Below are 24,109 nucleotides of genomic sequence, written 5' to 3'. Positions count from 1 at the left end.
GCCCCCTTTGCCTCCTTAAATATCGTAAAATCTTACTTGTATTCAAGTCTGAAGCTGCTGTATCTGCCTGTGAACTTCATCTGACGTCATCAGAAGTAGTGGCCTGATCCAATCACAATGCTTCCCCATAGGATTGGCTGATACTGACAGGGAGGCAGATCAGGGGCAGAGCCAACACAATTCAAACACAGCCCTTACCAATCAGCATCTCCTCATAGAGATTAATTCAACCAATGAATCTCTATGAGGAAAGTTCAGTGTCTGCATGCAGAGGGAGGAGATACTGAATGTTTGGATGTTTGGATGCATTTTAGGCAGCCATGACCCAGGAAGGATCTCTAACAGCCATCTGAGGGGTGGTCAGTGAAGTTATCACTAGGCTGTAATGTAAACACTGCATTTTCTCTTAAAAGACAGTGTTTACAGCAAAAAGCCTGAAGGTAATGATTCTACTCACCAGAACAAATTTAATAATCTGTAGTTGTTCTGGTGACTATAGTGTCCCTTTAAAATCATGTTGTGTGGGTTTGATTCCATTCAATAGGAACATTAGTACTGATGGTAAGGCTTTACAATTGATGTTAAAATAGTGACACATAGATGTGATTTGTGCTGCCATAAGTGCATTTGTGATTGCTAGCAATTCAACATTGCTTGCAGTCTTTCCAAATCATACGTTCTCTATGCTGACTGCCATGTGCAAAGGACAGAGCTTATAACCATGATTGTCAGGGAGCTAGGATGAAAGCGTCCAGTTGCAGGTTAAGAGGTGTGCATTTCTACATTTTAACCTTGTGACATTCATAGCTGCTGATGGATATTAAGAAATAAAATCCTTTTTTTCTCATTGAAGGTGTGACTTGGTCCAAAAAAGGTTGGGAACCTTTGCTCTAGCCCAGTGGTGAGCTCTGCACCATTCTGCACCAATTGATGCTTTGCTTTGTGCATGGTGGTGTCATACTCCCCCCGCCAAAACATTGGCATCCGTGAATCTGGAACATCAAAGGGCAAGATAATGCACGCCAAACTGCCTGACAATCACACAGGTCAGCCCATTAGGGCAGACCACCTAGGGAACCTCGTTGCATGATACTACTACCCTTAGCATAGCGTGAGCATGTCTAATCATGCGTGCTATGGTTTTTGGGGACAATTCCCATGTGTCCACAGAAGCGGGTCACCAAGGAACAAATGTGGGACAGAACCCTAATATTTGGACTGTCCTGCCAAAATCGGGATTATTGGAAGGTCTGTGGTCCTCTGCTGGAACTGTGCATACAATGTATCTAAAAAGCGCAACAGTATAGTAAATGCATACATTTGATGCAATAAAAAGTTACAAAAGAATGTATACACGAAAATATACAGAGAAAATTGTGAACAGAAAAAATGGTTAAAATGCAAAATAATATATTGCAAGAAAGTTCAATAAAAGTAAGGAGCTTATTTTCACATATAAGCAAGATACAATGAAAATAAATAAAGTTGTGCACATATACAGCTATATATAGCGTCTCTGTAGCTGGTGTGCCGTGTGTTTTTATAAGTGACCTTCAAAGTGTAATTCTGACCTGCTTGGAGACCCACTGTGCCGGGCTTGTGGTTGGGAGTATTAGGAGTAATAAGTTCAGGTGATATGTATTCTCCTAAGTTTAAACACTAGTGCAGTGTGTCTCTGTGCTAAAAACAGCTTGCGGTTGTTTCTGTACCCTTCTGTATTTCCTGCCGGAAATGTCCTGGTATTACATACATCTATTCATTTTCCTTACAGAGTTTACTGATCAAAGAATATTAACTCCTTGGCATTGACATCTGCAACGCATGATGGGGACATTGCCAAGTGGCATCTACACTTGACCAGGGCATGGTTGTAACCTACATGTAAACCAATCAGCATGCACCCCTTGTCACCTGTACATAGTATAGCTCTAGGCAAAAATCTGATGGAGGATGGACCAACTTTATCATGATTACCATTGAAAGGGTCTCTATTTTTCATGAATATTTTTGTTCCTCTGCAGGATGTCTCTACCAATCAGTGCTACTAATCTCGAGATAAATCGTCAAAGTAGTGAACTCTTTATGGACAGTGGCTTCTCGCCTCTGTGCCAGAGGATGGGCGTTATGGTAGCTTTCGACAAGTTTGAGGACTTCACAAGGTGACCATAACATTTTATCTGTCAGTTTGCATAGCTAGACATGTTGACTGGATTTCCCCTTTCAGAGATGATACTTAGTGTATGCTTCCTGTAGGCTGCTTTCTTTTTAGGAACACCTGTTTAAATATATATTTGTGTACCCCATAGATGTAAGATTGACCCTAGCATACTTGTGCACAATTATATGAGGATTTTTCTTTTATTTTAAATATTCTATTGAATGAAATGTTTACCCTATACTATCCACCTATAGTGCTCTGTCAATTTCTAAGACCAGCTTAGAATTATGGGATTTGCACGCAGGAGTAAGTGGTGGGGCATATATAGACAGCCCTGCTTCAACAATTTGAAAACAATACTTCAGTCTAAACTGTGGAAAATACTATCACAAGTACATTAATGCCAGACTGTAGTAATTTATATCTCCCCATTCCAGGAACTTTGATGAGGTCATAGCCTGCTTTGCAGATCCTCCACTAGATAGCCCCCTGTTCAGTGAGGCCCGTTCCACTTTCTATGATGAAGAAGACAATAAGGTCAGTGCCATCTGATACTAATCATAACAGTTATATAAATTAATTAAGAAAGATGAATTGCCCACATACTTTCATGTGACTTTAACTCTCTTATCAATGTTGGGGAGGGACAAGAGGAAAGTGCGTATTATTAAAGTGGCTCAAAAAATGCTCATCTTTTTACTTATGTATGCTAAAGCTCAATATCCATGACCATATATATAGTTTGCATCCAGGAAAGCAGTAATGTTATTTACGTGTACATTGTCCCATCAGAATATCCGAGAGGAGCCCATTCACATCCTCAATGTTGCCATAAAATCTGTTGACCGAATGGAGGATGAGGATCTAGTGGCTGTGTTCAGAACCTTCTCCCAGTCAAAGGTAAATCTACAATATTAGATCTTGTATTGTTGCGCTCTCTTCTTCAGAAGTACAGAACCATGATATAATCAGCCACAACATTAAAACCACTGACAGCCCATTGGGATATGGAAGCAGGGAACAGAGACCGGGCTAGGTAAATGTGAAGTAGCCCGAACGGGGGGATAAGGACTGTTCCTGCCCCAACCACACACTTAGCTCAGGGACAGAATAGGGGATGGGTTCACACTCCTAACTAGAAGACTATCCATTCTCTTGCCCGCTGGTATCAACACTACACGTAACACAATAGTTTCCACAAGCAACCTAGACTGACTGGTCTTTCGGTTTCAGGCGATAAATCGCATTTTGCACACGCCTCTCCGCAACGCTCTGGGCATTGTGGCCCCCGCAATACTACAGCGGAGAATTAACCTGGGGATACCAGAGCATATCCCTAATTAGGGGCTCCTGTTCCAACACCTAGAATGCCAGCTTGATGATAGGGTCGGTGTCCTGTTATGTTTTCTAGGAATGCATTAATCTACTCTAATGAAACATACCACCTGTTTGAGATATTTCTGTTCTACTGCTAATTCATGTAAAATTACTGTTGGAATAAAGGGAGCCTGCGAGTTCACCAGTGATAATTATTTTTGTACCTTATTATATGCACAAAATAAAACTCTTATTATTACCTTAAAACCACTGACAGGTGAAGTGAATAAGATTGGCTATATCATTGCAATGGTATCTATCAAAAGGTGGGATATATTAGGCAGCAAGTGATCAGTCATGTCTTGAAATTGATGTGTTGGAAGCAGGAAAAATCTGAGTGACTTTGACAATGCTAAATAGGGATAGCTAGACGGGTGAGTCAGAGGATCTCCAAAATGGCAAGTCTTGTGGGGTCCAGTGGTTAGAACCTTCCAAAAGTGGAGCAAGAAAGGACAACGGGTTAAGTGGGGTCAGGGTCATGGGCGCCCAGGGCTCGACAATGCATGTAAGAAGCGTAGACTAGTCTGTCTGGTCTGATCATACAGGAAAACCAACGTAGCTCAAATTGATGAAAAACATAATGCTGACCATGAGAGAAAAGTGTCAGAACACACAGTGTATTTCAGTTTGCTGTGTATAGGGCTGTGCAGCCACAGATCAGGCAGGGGTATGATGACATCTGTCCACCGCCAAAAACACCTTCAATGGGGACGTGAGTGTGAGAATTGGACCATGGAGCAATGGAAGAGGGTTTCCTGGTCTGATGAATCACGTTTTCTTTTAGATCAGGTGGATTGCCGCGTCTGTGTGTGTTGTTTACCTGGGGAAGAGATGGCAGCAGGATGCACAATGGGAAGAATGCAGGCTGACAAAGGCAGTGTTATGCTGTGGGCAGTGTTCTGTTGGGAAACTGTCGGTCCTGGCATTCATGTGGATGTTCCTTCGACACATACCACCTACCTAGAGATTGTTGCAGACCACTACACCCCTACATGGCTGTGGTATTCCTTGATGACTGTGGCCACTTTCAGCAGTACAAAATCTGATCAGGGATGGTTTGAGGAACATGACAAAGAGTTCAATGTGTTGTCCTGGCCTCCATATTCCTCAGATCTCAAACCGATTGAGCATTTATGTGACTCGCTGGAACAACAAATCCGATCCATGGAGGCCTCACCTCGCAACTTGCAGGACTAAAGCATCTGATGTTAATATCTTGGTGCCAGACACCACAGGACACATTCAGAGGTCTTTTGGAGTCCATACCTCGACGCATCAGAGCTGTTGTGGCAGCCCGAGGGGGACCTACATGATATTAGGCAGGTGGTTTTACTGTTGTGGCTGATCAGTGTATATGGCACTAAATTACTATCTGTATATTAGGCACAAAAAGGTTTATGGTCTATATTTTTTATAATAATTTCTGTCCAAGGACACTGATCTTTTTAGATGTATACCGTACTTTTCCTCAATAAGAATATACTTTTATTTTCTACCTGCAGAAAACCATCATGGTAGACTATGGACTTCGAAGGATCACCTTTTTAATAGCCCAGCAGGTTGGTGTTTACCATGCAAAAGAGCCACATGGGGCATTTCTAACTGTAGTACGAATAGTAGTGGAAATAAAGCATGTTTAGAGTCTATAGCTATGCCATGTGTTACCATGGATAGTAATGTTAAATATATCCTCTTTTTCTTACAGAGAGAATTTCCCAAATTTTTCACTTTCAGGGCAAGAGATGAGGTATGGCCACCATGTTATTCATATTGATTAATAATGATTTAACAAATGACGAAAAAAACTAAACAAAACAAGCTGCAATCTACTCAAAAATTAGATGGACATATCTCTGATAAAATGTGTGGGATACCCACGAATCCCTACTAAAATAATTAGGCCGCATGAAAAGTATTCCCTAGGTCTCACACCATATATATAGATTAACTACTCCCCTCACATGTGAGTTAATCTTTATATATATCAGGTAAGATGTTCCTAAATTCCACTAGCATTCTTCTTAGAGGTTATAGGGAGCAGAGGCATTTAATAACAGTTCTCTTACCTGCTGCCTTTGCAAGCCCTCCCTTACTTTTCCTGCCCAGACTTTCTGTGGATGCCCAATCACAGAGTTCCCAGTACAGCTCAATGAGAAGTCTTTGCCAGGCAGGTGCTCTGGACAATTGCTGCCTCTTGAGTTTAGCTCCACTGAGCTAATGAAATCAGGAAGTAGCATGACCGGTTGTCTGCTTGAAAGCCAAGGGGGTGTAACTAGGTCAATTTATAAAAGTGTAAATTTCTATTGCAAAATGAAAAATGAAGATACACTCTTGACACATAAAGCTTTTAAGCAAGCTAAAGTTGTTTAGGGCTCTAGAGTGTTGCTTTAATGTTACTTTGAATTTGATATGATTTGTTTAATGTAGATTGAGCTTGTTCACATTTTGAGACTAAACTCATAAAATAGGGTCAGTCCCTTAATTGTCGTCAATAGTATTATACTCTTTCCTTTTAAGCTACTGAATTGCATTCTAAAGAAGCCTTTTCTGTTTTCTTAGTTTGCTGAAGATCGAATCTACAGACACCTAGAACCTGCCCTTGCCTTTCAGCTGGAGCTGAACAGGATGCGTAACTTTGACCTAACTGCAGTACCATGCGCCAACCAAAAAATGCACCGATATCTTGGAGCAGCCAAAGTAGCAGCAGGGACAGAAGTTACAGATTACAGGTTTTTTATTCGTGCCATCATCCGACATTCAGATCTCATCACTAAGGTAACTTTATCCTGTGATAACAATGTAGTACTATACCTAAAATAATTACCTCTTCTCACTACAGATCGATTGTCCTGGGTTACATAACTTTGTTTGCACCAGACTTGTAAATCACTTCCTTTTTGCCTTTAGGCTTTGTCAGTTAAACGCCAGTGAAAAAATATTTCATGACTTATATTTGCGTCTTTTCTTTTTTCAGGAAGCATCATTTGAATATCTGCAGAATGAAGGTGAACGTCTTCTGCTTGAGGCCATGGATGAGTTAGAAGTAGCTTTTAACAACACTAGTGTCCGTACCGACTGCAATCACATCTTTCTTAACTTCGTCCCTACTGTCATCATGGACCCGTCCAAGGTGAATATAAGGAAAACCTTCATTCAGCCGTACCACTGCAATGGCATAATCCGATTGAGCTTTATTGATAACTAAAATGCCTCATAATTTCCAATCAACAAATATTTGAATATTAAACAAAAATTACTTTTTAATGAATGTAATCAAAGGTAACCGTACAAAACTGCAGAGATTAAAAAAAACACAAACAGAAAAAAAAGTGTAGGGACAGTGAGCAGAATACTTTACATATAACAATATAATATTATTGGATGCTTTAAAGTTATGCTATCACAGGGGGGTACAGGTTTGTTTAAGGAGTATGTCTAGATGCATTTAAATGCTTGGCCGTGTTGTTTCTCAGTATCCCTTATATATATCTTTCTTTTAAATTGGCTAGGAGATTGCTTTAGTTTCTTGTTTTAAGGTACTATGCACGACAGTTGGCTACTAGATTGGCTATCTCTATAACCAATCTTGTGACCTCAGGTAGGCATATTAGTTCTAATTTAGTGGTTCACATTCAAAATATGTGAAGTTTAAGTTTGTTTCATAAGGAAAATTCCTTTATGATGTTTCATTAAATGTTCAACTTGTATTTGTGTATGTGTATTATATATGAATATAAAAATACATAGATTTTTTTGGTGCATACCCCAGTGTTAAACGCTACACATATTTATGTAGATGCTATTCATTATGTGTTGTTTAGTGTTGAGTTTATCATTGTAGGGAGAGTTTATTGCCTAGATATTGGCTATGGTATCTTCAGGATTGTTTCTTTCTTCAATTTATTTTTTAAGTATTTACTGCATGTTCTGATTTGAAATGACACTTTTTAACACCATTTTAAACATAACTGTTTAAAAAAAATAAAAAATAAACAGCTTACAGAGTTGTAATGCCAGATGTGTAATAATATCTGATCAAATTTAGTCTTGTATTGTTTCTTCCAGTCATCACATTTTCCCCACTTCCTGTCTCTAGATAGAAGAGTCTGTCCGCTCCATGGTCATGAGATATGGCAGCCGATTATGGAAGCTACGGGTTCTTCAAGCTGAAGTAAAGATCAACATCCGTTTAACACCGGTAGGAAAAGCAATTCCCATCCGCCTATTCCTGACTAATGAGTCGGGGTATTACCTGGATATGAGCCTCTACAAGGAGGTGACTGACCCAAGCACTGGACATGTGAGTATTGCATGTATCTCAAATGATGGGTGCTCTTTAAAAGAACTGGCATCTGCATTTCTTTAAAGCTTTCAGGACTGGGATGTCCACTGTTCCACGTTTTAAATATCCATTTAATTTTGGCACTTTTGCTATACCTTTGCTCGTCTGAATTTCCTTCAATCTTATACGTTTTTTTTTTTTATATATAGACATGGATATGTTATCCATGATAAATAGTAAGAATACAATATAAATGTGGGAAAATTTAACATATATATTTTTATTAACAGTTTTGCCTAATATAATTTGTGAACAACTAGCTCAGGTCAGGAAAATCTATTAAACTGATACACTTTTGAACCTGTTGTTCTGATTTTGAGAGTACCTGTTATTCCCTGGATAGATATCTGTTTCAGAGCCAGTGACATGTAAATAACAATCATCATCTGATAGGACCCAACAATTAGATATCAAGTATCTCAAACATAAGTTCAGAAAAGTCTGATTGTCTTTGCAGATTATGTTCAATTCCTATGGAGATAAACATGGACATATGCATGGGATGTTGATTAACACACCTTATGTGACCAAAGACCTGCTGCAGTCCAAGCGCTTCCAGGCCCAAACACTGGGGACAACCTATGTGTATGACTTCCCCGAGATGTTCAAACAGGTGAGGGGGGAAAAAGTACCCAATGGTGCCTTTCATTAAAACGGCTGTGTGTGAGAAAATCTATTCTGGGACTATTTTAACAGCAAACATATTAATGGGTAACTATTTTTTTTATATATATATTTTATTTTTAATTTTTTTTTTTTAGGCTTTATATAAACAGTGGGGTTCAGAAAAGCAACACCCTAACGAAATCCTCACCTACACGGAATTGGTTCTAGACACACAGGGGCAGCTCGTCCAACTGAACAGGCTGCCTGGTGGTAATGAGGTAAGGAACATATCAGTTTGGTCAATATTAACCTATAAATCTCTTAAATCTACAAAATGTCTTTTCAGTATCATCTGCTAATCTATATCTAGAGGGCTTATATGGCTTTTTATTTGCTGTGAGGCAATTACAAACATTCTATACATTTTCTAATGTCTTATACAGTGTGAATCTGCAATCGCTTGCTAAACTCTGTAAATAATGGAGATGGGAAACCGATGGCATTGCAGAATTAGTAAATGGTAACAAGTTATATATAGCAAGATGTATTGATCCTTTACACCTTGTATGACAGACTTGTGCCACAAACCTGCCTTACATACAACATAGAAAGATCATATTTTTTTATTTTTTAATTCTTTATATTTTTCCAAAGCAGTACAACTGATACATAGCACACATAACAATATGAATACAATGTAGAAATAGGCATAGACGCAGCAGTACTCTGTTCATAACGGCACCCGTACTAATGCACATCCCAATTGTTAGATATTACAGAATCTGTAATCATACAATAAGTTTTTGCCTGCAATTTCCAAGTGTGCTTAACTGTTTTAAGTATCACAATACATCCCACATGGTGTTTTTATGTTAATAGATAAAACAAATAACCATTGTGTTTTGACTCGTACTAAGAGCAATTAAGGGTATGTATAATCGCACTTGCTTCTCCAGCTGAACTGCAAACCCTTTATAGTCCCATTAGGCACGATCGTACAATTATAAAGAAAAGGAAAGATTCAAAAGATGGAAGTCAGAAAAAGATGAAGCTTCCTCGAGGGTCCGAGGAAGTAAAGAAAAGTAGTTAGGGACAAGTATGGGAAGGATGGAACAAAGAGGGGGAGGAGGGGAGGGGCAAGCGGTCCAGTGAGTGCTACCGAACGAGAAGTGGTACAAGGATTGCATTGCCTCACTGACTATCTATCCTAAGCACCCCTTTGAGCAACCTCAAAGAGAAATGGGGGTCGTGTGAGGCGGTTTAAGACTTATCTCTTCAGTGCCTTTAGTGCTGTGATTTTATGGTGTATGTGTTCGGTTCAGTCTGTGTCTTTAGTCACTGGCTGTGCTATTGATCCAAGGGTCCCAAATCTTTTCAAATATCTTCGTAGTCCCCCTGACCTGAGCTGTCAATTTGTCCATTAAAAAAGTGTCCTTTATTTTATGTTTTGTGATTGCTATTGTAGGAGCGTCACTCTGTAGCCAGACCTGCGCTAGGGCACGTCTTGCGGCGAGGGTTATTTTGTGGAGGAGTTTTTGTTCTGTCCTTGTCCAATCCTCCACGGATCTTGACAGCAGGAACACCCACGGGTCTAGCTTCACTTCCCTGCCGAACACGTCTCGCAACAATGTTGCAATCCTTTTCCAGTATGTCTGCACTACTGGACATTCCCACCACATATGGATATACGTACCCTTCTGACCGCAACCCCTCCAGCACGAGTCTGTCGGGTTTTTACCCATGTGGCACAGTGTCACCGGGGTGGTTACCACCGAAATAGGGTCTTATACAATTGTTCCTGTTGGGTCACGCACACTGAAGATGTCGCCGCCGCCTCCCATATGCCCTGCCACTCAATCCCCTCCAACACCTCATTCAGGTCTGCTTCCCACTGATCAGTGTACTGAATATTTCCCCATTCCAAGGTGTGCGCACTCAGATAGGCGTATAAACAGGAGATGAGGCCATTTGGGAATTGTTCCCTTGAACACATTCTCTCGAAAAACGTCAATGGCGTCTGTGCCGCCTGTTTGATCCTGACATCTCGGGCGTAGTCTCTAAGCTGCATATAGCGAAAGTAGTCGAAAGGTCTCAGTGGGGTCCTACTATTCAATTCCTTAAATGAGACTATGGAGTCGTTGTCATACAGTTGATATAGTCTCTGCAGTCCTGCGTTTTCTAATCCCCTGAAGTTCCTAGCTTGCATACCCGGGGGGAAATCTCGATTTCTCAAGAACGGGGTTATTGGTGACGGGGTAGATGTCAAACCATATTTAAGGGCATTTGCGTCCCAGACCTTGAGAGAGGTCTGTACCGCTTGGCAAGGTACCCTGTCCAGAGATCTAAATTCTCTAGGGGTCCATATTAGGTATTGGGGGAGATCCGGGCCTAGTAAAGAGGACTCTAAATCCACCCATCGCCTCCCATCAGGGGGCGTATGCCATAGTGCTATTTGTGCCAGCTGGGCTGCCACATAGTAGTAGTAAAGATTCGGTAGCCCCAGCCCCCCCCCCTATCTTTAGCTCTGTAGAGTATATTCCGTGATATCCTATGTTTCTTATTCTGCCAGATAAACTTGCCGATGGCCTGTTGGAGTGCTCCCAAGCTAGATTTGGTCAAGTGGATCGGGAGAGCTTGGAAGAGGAACAGTATCCGGGGCAGTACATTCATTTTCACCGAATGTATCCTCCCGATCCACGAGATCGGTTTATCTACCCACGTCTCCATGTCACGCATTAATTGCCTGATCAGTGGTACATAATTCTGTTGGTGCAATAGGGAGGGATCCGCTGTCAACCAAATGCCCAAGTATTTAATGTGATCTTTCGCCATGTGGACATTATACGTCCTCCCTATATGCGCCGCATCTGCATTGATTTATGTAGATTGACCCTGTATTCGGCCACCGTGCCATACTCTGCCAATATCCCCGTCCGAGCCACCATAGACTCCAGCGGGTCCGTCAACGACAGTAGTATATCGTCAGCAAATCCCAAAATACCGTACTCCTGTCCCCCTATCGTGATTCCCTTGATCTCAGGGGTGGCGCGGATCTTTTGCATGAGGGGTTCCAACGATAGTACGAACAGCAACGGTGAAAGAGGGCAACCCTGTCTCGTACCGTTGCTCAATGGGAAAGGGATAGATTGCGCTCCCGTTATCCTAACCTGTGCCCTGACGTTAGAATATAAGGCTTTGATCGTCGTAATAAACCGGTCCGGCATGCCGAAGTGGTGTAATGTTTCAAATAGATACGGCCATTTGACTCTATCAAACGCTTTTTCAGCGTCTAGTGATAGCATCAACGTCGGGGTTAGCAGTCTAGTTTGTCTCCCTATAAGATCGATGTTGCGTCTCGTATTTTCGAATAGTTGCCTACCCGGTACGAAGCCCACCTGGTCTGGATGGACCAGGCTAGTGAGAATCGGGTTCAGTCTGATCGCCAACACCTTAGGCCAAATCTTGGAATCATGAATCAAAACTAATTAATCATTAATTAGTGATATTGAGCGAAAATTCTCCGGGAGGGAGTCATCTTTCCCAGGTTTGGGCAATAAGACTATATTCGCTAGTGACATATCTCGATCCGTGATCCCCCCATCCTGGAGGTCGTTGAGCCACAATTCAAGGTGGGGCACGAGTTCCTCTCTAAACGTCTTATAGTAGCTTCCGTCGAAACCATCCGGGCCAGGTGCCTTATTGCTCTTCAGGGTCGAGATTGCTGCATCGATTTCTTCCGCCGAAATCTGGTTCCCAAGTGTTGCCTCACCTACCTCGCTCAGTTTCGGGAGAGGGATCCTAGAGAGGAAACCCCGTATCCCGTCCAATTGTATTTGTGGGTCTGGGTCTTCACTCCTCGAGTGGTTATACAGTTCAGTGTAAAACCCAGTAAATACTTTGGCGATATCAGTGGGATTCGTCTGGTAGACTCCCGTTGCATCCTTGATCTTCGTGATATGCGTGTTCCGTTGACGTGGTCTAAGGGATCTTGCCAACAAGGTATCCATTTTATTGGCCTTCTCGTAGAAGGTCCGCCTAGACCACAAGATAGCTCTCGTGGTGTCATCTAGGAGCGTTCCATGTATATCATGCCTCAAATCTTGTACTGTCTTCAAATTGGTATGCGAGGGGTCTGACTTATGCCTCTGTTCCGGCGTTCTCAAAGCTTCCAGCTGAGACGCCAATAATTGAGATTTTCAACGTTTCTTTAATGTCGCTTCTCTAATGAGTATACCTCTAATGACAGATTTGTGCGCTGCCCATATTATGGCTTTAGATACCCCCGATGCTGCTTCCCTGAGGAAGTATTCATTTAATTCCTTATGAATAGTCTCAACTATCTCCGGGACTTGTAGTAGCGAGCTATTTAGCCGCCATGACCACGGCGTCGCCGCGCTTAGCTTATCTAGAGTAATAGAGACATCCACATGATTCGACCAAGTTATGGAACCCACTATGGATTCCGAAACTCTAGAAACAGTCGGGGGGTTAACCAAAAATAAGTCGATCCTGGAATACGTGTCGTGGGGCTGCGAATAAAACGTGTAGTCGTTTGTGTCCGGATGTTGAGCTCTCCAGATGTCTACAAGGCCCGACTGCTGCATGAACGTATGTAATAATTTGTCTTGTCCGCCTCTCCTGTGGGACCGGGGGATTCCTCTGCAAGGCCCCCTATCAACTGCCGGGGACGGAGCTGCATTAAAATCACCTCCCACTATCACCATACCGTTCAGGAGTGCGTTAACATTGCTGGTGAGGTCCGCCCAACATTCTTTGGATGGATCGTTGGGAGCGTACATATTGAGGATATGGATCGTGTGCGAATACAAGGTGCCCGTCAGCAATACGAAGCGCCCCCCTGAGTCAGTACTCACCCCACTAATTCTGATCGGGCATCTACGATGTATGAGGATGGCAACGCCATTCCTCTTGTTAAGGGCTCTCGATTCATAAGTGGTGTTATATGTGTGGTCCCAAAGGGCGAACTTGGCCGATTTTGGCAGGTGTGTCTCTTGTATGAAGGCTATATCCGGATTTAGACGTTTAAGTTCTTTAAACATAAGCCGCCTTTTCTTGGTAGCGTTCAAGCCCTTCACATTGAGAGATACTAGTTTAGTAGGCATGCGTCAGTCCGTGGTGCGCCGCTATATATAGACCTTTTGTCACGTCCGTTGTCAGTCTAAAGTGCTAGGCTGCCCCCGCCCGCCCCCCCAGAGGAGGAAAGGAGGAAATAAAGGTGAGGAGGAGAAAGAATAGAGGGGAAGGAGAATAGAAAAGAGAGAGAGAAAAAATTACTTTGTACAAAAATCGCCTGGTCTTACAAGTAGCCAGGCACGATTGGGGTAAATGTCCCATCGCTCCCAGTCCCTAAAGAGAAAGCCCTGGGGTGAAGGGGACATGGACCAGCCAATGTGGGCACTATTCCAGTGCCAACTAAAACGAAAAGAATAAATACTATAACCCGAGTGGCTATAACCGTTAAATAAGGCGGTAGTAGCAGCTGAACAAATTGCGATTATTCATATAATATAAAGGCCTATAACCTACAACCATTTGCTACATGCTCGGGCTGTATTGAAAGACATTTTTTCAGTTTTCGGTGATTTTTTCTTTTTTTTGTATTTTTTTTTTCTAAATGTTTTATACCATCCTCTTATGCTAACTGATTTCAAAACTCCTGTTAACAACATGACAAGGAATCCCAGTTAGAGTTCACTGTGCAGCCAAACTGGTAGGTGGCAAGCTTAAAACAAACATGTGTTCAAGTGTGGGTACATCCTGTAATGGAGGGAACGCATGACAACCCCGCCAGCGGCGTCTCATGAGGGCCCGCCCGTCGCCCATCCTAGTGACCCCCTTCGTCATAGCAATCGGGGCCGAGATCCTCCACCCCCCCTCGAAAATCGAAAAATAAACCCCAGACTAAAACTAAAGGGTCTGTCCCCAGCCCCTGCTCCCCCACCTCCGACCCGCGCCCTTCTCGGGACGAGACCTCTCATACCACCATCCTCAGAGAGATAATGCGCGGCTAAACCTACAGGGAATCCCTCTAAGGGTGTACCTGCTATGTTACGGCTAGAATGTGGGCATCTGCGCGCGGTGTCACCGTCATTAGCTCCTTTACCATCCCCACCCCAACCCACACAATTTGAGATGCAAAAAACACACGGTTATATAGTGAACAGAGGTATGCAAACAGAAATAACTAGATGCAAAAAATGATGAGTCTCGGTCTGCACGAACCCCCCAAGCCCTCAAATGTGGCGGCCGCCCGGTGGGACTGATGTCTGCACGCCGAGGGATCCCCACACCTTACACCGAAGCCCCACAAAAAAGGAAAGAACATTGTGGTGTCTAGAGACCCTCAAGCCCCTCTCTTCCGTGTAACCTCCCCTCCCAAAACAGGTAGCAGGCAACAGGGCCTCTCAACCCTAGCCCGCCCAAGATGGGTACTTATACCCCTGGAGCACCCCACCCGCTTGCCCTGAGGGCATACTCGATCACCCCCCACATAGAAATACCAGCTCCCCGCCCATCGGGGTCACCCCTGGGTAGAACTGGCCCCGGGGGAGCGCCGTCATCTCAATAGTGTCCTGGATCCCCAAGCTCCGTAGGAACCCCACCGGATCGCCATCTGCGTGTAGGGTTTTGGTGCGCCCGTCCTGGAACGCGAGCAGCCGAAAAGGGAAACCCCACGCGTACCGCACCCTGTGCTTCTGCAGAAGCTCCGTCACCGGCCGTCATTGTCTCCGTTTCTGAAGGGCCGCCGGTGTCAGATCCTGGAACAAAGTAAGTTTGACATCTCCATATTTAATTGGGCCCTCACGGCTGCGCTTCATGAGGGCGTCTTTCGTTTGAAAGAACAGGAATTTAATGATAATGTCCCTAGGGCGCTTATCCTCAGCCCGTTTCTGTCTAAGTGCTCTATGGGCCCTTTCAATGTGCCATTGGGGTTCAGGTACCTCAGGGAGAAGTGGCTTCAAGATTGTTATCACCCCCGTCAGGGATCCCTCTCCTTCCCTCTCAGGCAGACCTCGCAGCCGAATATTATTCCTGCGGGATCTATTCCCTATGTCATCCAGGGCGGTCTCCACCATCGTTAGCCTCGAGAACAACCTGTTTATATGAGCTGTAGCAGTGTTATGAGCCACTACCGTGGACTCCACCCGCAGTTCGAGCTCCGCCGTCCTCGCGCCCAAGGCCTGGATTTCCGCCTTTACTTCCTTGGTATTTCTCGCGATCTCGGTGGCTAAGTAACAGCGTACCTCCGCCAAATTTGCCAAGATCTGTGCAGCACTCGCGACGGAGACCTCCGATGCTGCCGCCAGGGCTGGGAGGTGAGCGCGGCGCTCGCGGGCTCTCCCGTCCGCCATCTTGAGGAGTGGATCTCATGGCGCGGGAGGCCGCGAACATTTAGGAGACAGTGGTGCCCTGTTCCACCGGCTTTTTAGGCTGTTTCTTCGGAGCCCATTTCTCCATGTCGGCTTCCCTGAATATTCCCCAGGTTAGTTCAGTGTTTATGTGTTAAAGTTAGCTATTGGCCTCGTGGTCCCAGCGGAGCTTCACTTGGAGACGTCCATCTTGCTCCGGCTGCAAACCATGCCCCAGAAAGATCATATTCTTTGCTCTGAATTTAAAAAAAAATAATTTAAGATTATCTATGGATTGTTTTTTAGGATAAACCTCCACAAAAATAATAGTTTTCTAAAAAATTTATCTTGTCTAAAACAAATATGATCTTCTCAGAAGTCGTGTGAGAGCAAACTTCGTTCTTCTGCCTGTTACATCCAACATTCTTAAGGATGTCAGGTCAAGCAAAAAACAAAAGAAGTTGTCTTAGAACTGCACAACGTGTTTCATGTAATGTTTTTATACATGTATTTTATATCTGAACTAGGTGGGAATGGTGGCATTCAGGATGAATCTGAAAACTCCTGAATATCCATCCGGTCGGGAAATCATTGTCATCTGCAATGATATTACGTACAAGATTGGCTCCTTTGGACCACAAGAAGATATGCTTTTTCTCAGATCTTCAGAACTGGCCAGAAAAGAAGGGATCCCTCGAATTTACATAGCAGCCAACAGTGGGGCTCGGATAGGACTGGCAGAAGAACTCAGGCACATGTTTCAGGTTGCATGGAACGATCCCATAGACCCTTATAAGGTAAGAAAACTTAAGGAATATCTCAGTGGTCTCCACTGACATGCACAGTCTATGTCAGCTTGTTGAAAACAAACAGTGAACATTTACAATAAATGTAAATGTAAACACCAATAGCTGCTCCTGAAATGTATGTAGCATTAAATAAGTGTATACCCATCCAGCATAGTGCGATGGATATGGTAGACCGTAAAACTATTTCTTGTCATTTAATTAGTTATAGTACCTACAATTCCTTAGCGCCATCTCTCTATTCAGTGTTAAACCATTTGCGAATAGTTTAACACCTGGTCCCCACAGCTTGATTTCCTCTAGCAGAATAGCTCTGGCAGAGACTATCAAGTAACAATATAAAAGAGAGGGATGGAAGTTTAAATCCACTACTCACAATCTAATCACGGCTTACTCTGTACCTTGATATCTTGTAATGGGTCCATCCAACTGTGTGGTATGGCATCTGTGGTTGCCAGAAGTTTCAGAATGATAAAAGCCAGCCCCAGAGCTTTAAATGCTTAGATTTATTTATTTATATATTTATTTATTTATAAAATATATTTTACCAGGATGGATACAGTGAGATTTCTCTCATTTTTCAAGTATGTCCTGGGTCTACAAAAATAGTGAATAACAGTAGACTTCAGTATGTCATTAAAAAAAAATATCACTTTATTGCTATGGGTCTTCATAAAACATGCCAAACAGTGTCCAAAAACAGTAAAAAATGAAAGTCCCAGACCAACCATGTTCTTTGTGAAACCCTGAAGACTGATACTAATAAAGCGAGTTTTTTTTATACTAAAGGCTACTTTTATTCTGTACCGAAGCATCTGAAGCTCACGATCAGGCATTTATCATTCTGGATCTTAAGGCATCTTTTCCTTAGTCATACCAATTCATACCAGCAATGGTCAACTGTGATAGGCTGAAAGCCTCAGCTAATCACAACCACACATTGCTGTTAGGGCTAATACTTCCTCATCAGCCTAAGCAGCATAGAGGTGTTGGGCTGCAGGGCACTCTAGTTTAGCATTAAACAATTTAAAATAATATATCACTGAAGGGAAGAATGGTGCCAGGGGACACCAGGAACCTGATGCATTGCAGCTGGCTTGGCAGTGTTTCACCATTTAGGGTCTGAAACACTATTTAGTGCGCTATCGGAAGGACCAAGAAATAACAAAGCGAAAGGTGTTTCAGGAAGGTTATTCAATAAACCAGAAATTGACATGGGATTTTTAGATTTTAGTACAAAAATAACCACATTAGAAAATGTATTTTTAAAGTTCTTCTATTTTGACCTAAAACTTTGAATTGTCATTTGAATTAGTGACAATTCCTGGTTTAGTGAAAGCCCTGCTTATGAATCTGAGATTTATATTTTTATGAGAGGAGAAGAATTCAAATAGGCTCCTGGGATCTTATTTGCCGCCACAATCTACATTTCTTTATTGATTTCCATTGAATAGCTTCTCAGATTCTAGACCACAGGGGTTATTTACATAGAGCAATTATGGGGACAACGTTTTAACAGTTAAGCAATCACCATAAAAACTGTAGGGATGTCGCTTCTGAGTGTTCAAATTGTAGCACTTTGTCTCAGAGTTACTATTTATAGATAACCCCCACTGCTTTTTTGAGTATTTTTGTTTCATATTATGTGTAGGATAGAACAATCAAAGTGATGTGTAGGGTCTCCAGCTCTTGTAAAGCAATCAGAAATGTTACCCCATACAATGATCGGTGGCAAATAAACATGGCTGCCCTGTATGATCATTTTTCCAAGTTATATCAGGCAAATGCAGCAGAGCAGTTTCCATTCAGTAGTGATCAGAGTGGTAGTTTTTTTTCTTTATTCAGAATAACTAAAGGTCTGAATCTAGTTGTTGTGTTCTGTGTCCCACAGGGTTTCAAGTATCTGTACCTGACTCCTCATGACTACACAAGGATCAGCGCTATGAACTCTGTACATTGTGAACATGTAGAGGACGAGGGGGAATCCAGGTACTGTGACACCTTCTTTCTTTTGAAAGTCATTTTATGAACTCTAAGCCACTTGCATAGCACTCTGTATGGCTGGTTAGGGATATATATTTATTACCAGATATATCTCTTTCCCCACGTCAACAAAAATACAAAACAACAGGAAAGTTATAGGAAAAGTGTACTGCCATTAGGAAACACATTTAATCCATTGCGATATCTTAAAATAAGCTTTCCCTGGCTTGTTATTTTGACAGTTGTCTCATTACTTCATTTTTTTTTCTTCATATTTGTCTATTTAAATTCTTTATCTAGCGTCCGGATAGAGACTATAATTTGCAAAGCGCAATCGGCCAGTATCAATCCAGTCTGGATTTGAATTTTCCCAGAATTCATTTTAACAGAATGAATATAACAGAAAATAAATAAAGAACCAGACTTCAGCATTTGGTAACATCAGGTACAATGTGGGTGCACGTGGTGAATGTCAGAACATTGAACGGCTGAATAAACCCACATTGCATCTGATATTAGCATGTGCCGAAATCTGATTATTTATTTGGTCATGCTTTGGATCCCTTGGAGCCGTGGTTCTGACCTTCACACTGGTACCAAAATTTGGAGTTCAAAAAGTGCCCCTCCTGCATATTCGATTTTCTAACAGAAAATAAACACAGTAAAATGAGAAAGGGGAGAGAGGGATTATGCACTGCAAGGATCACTATCTATAAACCTGTGCATGTTTCAAAATTAATATCTGAGTTCCTTTTAAACAATTCTACTTTTATATCTGACCCCCTATTATACTTGTTGGGGAAAAAATACATTTGAATGTGCTACTAAACCTACATAGTTGTCAAGCCTCATTCCCTTACACACTTAAGGAGCTTTTGGTATTAGTACATTAAATATTTAGTGACGTTGTAACGCAGCCTTTGTCTTTTCTTGAAACCTTTGCAGGTACATGCTGACTGACATTATTGGGAAAGAGGACGGAATTGGAGTTGAGAACCTGAGGGGATCTGGCACAATTGCTGGAGAATCTTCACTAGCCTATGAAGAAATAATTACCATCAGCATGGTATGGTTAGATCTTGATTATTGACTGCTAAATCCACAGGCAATATGACCAATATTTCCAGATCTGTTAAGGCTTTTGATTTCTTGCAATCTTAAAACACTATAGCGTTTGTGAAAGAGATGGACAGAGTTAATAGGGAATGGGGAGAGATATATTTGTTTTCAACATGAAATTCTGTATTGAAGGACCACTATAAGCACCCAGACAATGTGATTCCATTGAAATGGTCTGGCTGCAGTGAACCTTTAGTTTTAGCCCTACAATCTAAAACATTTCAGTTTAGTAGACGCAGCAATGTAGTGCTTTCAGAGTAAAACACAGCTCAAGTGGCTGTCTTCCTGACCGCCACAAGAGGGTGCTTCTGCTGTGCTCGGTTCCCACATCTAACCTCCTTAAATACTCCTCATAGAGAACATTAGATTGGAAGAGTGCAGCACTGGCCGCACACACTTCCTTTCCCCAATTCTCTTTGAGAACCACTGGACGAGAAGAATAGTCGACATGGTGTTGTGGGAAGAGGAGTGGGCAGCTGCAGGGAGTCGACTTTGGCGCTGGAATAAAAGGGAAGTAGTAAACTTTTTTTTTTCCAAATTTAGATTTACAGGGGGGAGCTGAATCTAAATACAGAGGAGAATGATATAGCGTTATAACGCTATAGTGTTCCTTTTAGGAGTTGGCGGATTTCAATACTAGGGATAACATGAAATTCTTATGTTAACCAAAAAGTAACGACAATAATCTTTTATGATTAAGTGAAAAATAAAGCTTCACATCTAGGTCAGATTTAATTGTAAGATTGAGATTGTTTTTATTATTATGAGAGATGATCACAATTGATTTGGATATTGGGACAGGTAGTTCATGGAAGAAACATTTATGAACCTGCTAAATGACCACTGTAACTGACAATGTGCATGTGATATGTTGTGGAAAATTCCTTTTAGAATATATGTCACATAGAGTTATCTTCATTGTATGTAAAATGCAGAGATACTAACAGACCTGTCTCATTCAATTGTCTCTGTCTTAATGGCACAAATCGAATCACTTTAGTTTTACAGCTTGAACAGTGACATTTAAAAGATGTAACTTGATAAGTTGGAGGTTTTTTTTTGTTTTTTTTTATCTTGTGTTACACTGTCAGTGTGTTACTATCCTTGTGGCTCATTGCAGACTTGTCCCCAAACTCCCTTCTCAGGTATCATGTCGGGCGATTGGTATTGGAGCCTACCTAGTGAGGCTTGGTCAGCGTGTAATACAGGTGGAGAATTCCCATATAATCCTTACTGGAGCAAGTGCCTTGAACAAGGTAAGAGCCATAGAGTGCATATTCAGTTAAATAACTCTTGTGGAGCAGATTGTCTATAAAGCATTTCATGTGGAAGAATGCTGCAGATACAGACATTACTGAAGTGCCAATTAGCGATACCTATACTTGACACCTCAGATATTTGTAACCTGGGAATACAGTGGAGGCTCGTCCATAGAAGTACTTAGGGAAGTTTTTATGTGGATTTTTTTTTTAATTGCAGTAGTTTAGAAACATTAAGATTCTTTTTTTCTGGAGGGGATGGTGGTAAGCTTAAAAAAATGTGGAAAAAATAGCATCTCTTTAATTCGGTAATAGGTTTCAGGTCTGCTGTCCTCTCCCCGTATTTCCCATATTTCAACACTAGGGATAACTTGAAATTCTTATGTTAACCAAAAAGTGATGACTATAATCTTTTATCATTGACTGAAAAATAAAGCTTTACATCTAGGTCAGATTTATTTGCAAGATGGAGATTGTTTTTATTATTATGGGAGATGATAGTTACTGCAAAGGTTACTTGTAGAAGGTTACTTGAGAGCTTCTAGGCAAATAAAAAACGGGGCTGGTTTAAAGTCTGCTCTGTTTCAGCAGGTTTGGCACATGCCTTGTGTCATTTAAGGAGGGGTTCAGGAAGTTCCATTGAGTTGCCATTCGGACAGCAGAGCCAGCTGCCCATGAGTGGAGACATGCTATTGGCCTCTCTATTCAGGAGCCATCATTGGCTGATAGCACCAGGGGGCGGGGCTACAGTGCCTACAGGAGAGAGAAGCAAGAAGCCAACTTGGAATTAACACAAGCAGAGCAGCCGCTCCTGACCCCTGCCAAATAGAAGTTTATAATATTATCTTTTTTTTTCTCCCCCCAATTGCCCTGCCTAAGGGTTGATTAAGCAAGAGAATTTACTCACATATATAATTTATCTATAAAGGCGGGAAAGCCCAGTGGTGTCAATGGAAGGGGGGGCATTTCTGACACAGAGCACCGTGCTGCCTGTTATTAAATTTTATTACCCACCACTTTCTTTATAGTGATCAGTCACTCTGCAGGAGAAACGTGAGACACTCATGCTGTGGCTAGTTGAAAAGTTGTGAAGCTTCAAATTGCAGGACTGGGGCTGTGAATCTGAGGACTGATCTAGTTCTGATATTAATCTGTAATGATTGTTGATTCTGTTAACCATGACAGCTACTTCTTGGCTCCATACTGCTACTAATTGTATTGCCAGCTGCAAAGGTAATAAGGAGTCTATCAGTGTACTGCTGCTTTAACCCTGTGTACACTGTGTGCTGAAAGCTAATAGTGAATCAAGAGGAGCTGAAATAGTTAATCTATCAGTATCTTGATGCTTTAACCCTGTGTACACTGTGTGTTGAGAGCTAATAGTGAATCAAGAGGAGCTGAAATGATTGGAATATATCAATGTACTGCTGCTTTAACCCTGTGTACACTGTGTGCTGAAAGCTAATAGTGAATCAAGAGGAGCTGAAATAGTTAATCTATCAGTATCTTGATGCTTTAACCCTCTGTACACTGTGTGTTGAGAGCTAATAGTGAATCAAGAGGAGCTGAAATGATTGGAATATATCAATGTACTGCTGCTTTAACCCTGTGTACACTGTGTGCTGAGAGCTAATAGTGAATCAAGAGGAGCTGAAATTATTGGAATATATCAATGTACTGCCGCTTTAACCCTATGTACACTGTGTGCTAAGAGCTAATAGTGAATCAAGAGGATCTATAATAGTTAGTCTATCAGTATCTTGATGCTTTAACCCTGTGTACACTGTGTGCTGAGAGCTAATGAAGTAGCTGACATGTTTCATTACTGCAGCAATATTTATTAGAAAGCCAAAGTTATCATAGTAGCAGCGCTACTGAAGCTGAGATCATGTAAGGTAGAGCTAAGAAAGGGCTTGGAAAATAGAGAGCGCTAACTATTTTACACAGACACGTACTGTATGGGGTTCTCTGTATTGCAGCACTGTGTAATCCATCACAGTGATCCTGGCTGTGTGGGATAGTTTTTAGTATGTCCTTATTGTATCCAGCTCTGTGCGTTAATCCTCTGTATTTTGTTCATCTCTACCTGTTGTATGGGTATCTCGGCAGTCTACCCTACTCTGTGTAATGTATAGGTATCTTTGTGTTGTGCCCACTCTATTTTTTTCTCAGCTCTGTTTGTGGTATGTTTATGTCTGTATTGTGCTCAGCTCTATGCATTTTATAGATATCTTTATGTTGTGCCCAGCTTGTGTATGAGCATCTCTGTACTGTACAGGGACGGGCAAAATTCTGGGGGAGAAGTCCGATGCTCCATCGTTTTAAAACTTTACGAGCTGCCACTGTATCCCCGAAGCTGACAATTTTTTTTCACAAACTTCGAATATACTATAGTTAGTTAAATATATATTTAATAAATTAAATTCTTGTTTGTTTTCAAGGAACTAATTGTGCTCAGTTCTAAGCAGGGTTTCTCGTATCATAATATTTATCTGCTGACATCACAGAATGTCTCACGTAAATAGTGTGTAGAACGGAAAAAGTCACCAATAGTCTTACTCCCAGTGTGAGGTTTCATTCCTTTACCTTGCCCATGAATTGCAGCTACAGTCTGGAATTCTTAAATGCAGCGATATATAATATTTGTTTATTAAATTGGAGAATAAACTGCAGAATAGCATAAATATAAATACTATCAAAATGTAATACAGATGGCAAACAACATACAGGTTATACTCCCCCCAAAAAGAACCCAATATGGAACTATAGATGGCATAGTATAAGAGATGCATGCAATATGTCCCAAGGCTGATCACTTAGTAAGAGTATTGCGTTATTGGAGAAATGTACCAACAGTGTGTTATGTACTGAATGCTATTAGTTGTTTTTTGTCCTTTTTATCTTTAGCAGCTCTGCATGTAGTCCCATAAGTGCTACGATACAGTAAACACATGAATCGTGGGACTCTTTGTAAAGGAAGAAAAGTCAGTGTGTGCTGCCATTTTCCTTTGATTTTGGCTATTTTCTTTTAAAGTGAATTATGGGAACCATGAGACTACTACTGCAGTCTAGAACTAGCATAGTCAGAT

At 41.7% G+C, this 24,109-nt stretch overlaps 1 protein-coding gene across 5 annotated transcripts in view; it reads left to right on the top strand.

Annotated features, from left to right (window-relative positions):
• ACACB (acetyl-CoA carboxylase beta) overlaps nt 1-24,109 on the top strand; it is a 159,948-nt gene that overhangs the window by 112,900 nt on the left and 22,939 nt on the right. For 3 of the 5 annotated variants that reach the window (XM_063454677.1, XM_063454676.1, XM_063454680.1), the window contains 15 exons: nt 854-901; nt 2,022-2,159; nt 2,596-2,695; nt 2,951-3,058; nt 5,038-5,094; nt 5,241-5,282; nt 6,095-6,310; nt 6,510-6,665; nt 7,632-7,835; nt 8,335-8,490; nt 8,639-8,761; nt 16,381-16,650; nt 18,551-18,648; nt 19,588-19,708; nt 20,907-21,017. In XM_063454677.1, coding sequence (XP_063310747.1) covers nt 854-901; nt 2,022-2,159; nt 2,596-2,695; nt 2,951-3,058; nt 5,038-5,094; nt 5,241-5,282; nt 6,095-6,310; nt 6,510-6,665; nt 7,632-7,835; nt 8,335-8,490; nt 8,639-8,761; nt 16,381-16,650; nt 18,551-18,648; nt 19,588-19,708; nt 20,907-21,017 — 1,948 coding nt within the window. The remainder of the gene's footprint in view (nt 1-853; nt 902-2,021; nt 2,160-2,595; nt 2,696-2,950; nt 3,059-5,037; nt 5,095-5,240; nt 5,283-6,094; nt 6,311-6,509; nt 6,666-7,631; nt 7,836-8,334; nt 8,491-8,638; nt 8,762-16,380; nt 16,651-18,550; nt 18,649-19,587; nt 19,709-20,906; nt 21,018-24,109) is intronic. The other 2 variants (XM_063454679.1, XM_063454678.1) reach the window with 1 other exon arrangement.

Source organism: Pelobates fuscus, chromosome 5 (assembly GCF_036172605.1).
Source record: "Pelobates fuscus isolate aPelFus1 chromosome 5, aPelFus1.pri, whole genome shotgun sequence".
In the NCBI taxonomy this organism is placed as follows: Eukaryota; Metazoa; Chordata; class Amphibia; order Anura; family Pelobatidae; genus Pelobates; species Pelobates fuscus.
The sequence above is the reverse complement of the archived record's forward strand: the minus strand, read 5'-3'. Positions and strand labels throughout refer to the sequence as shown.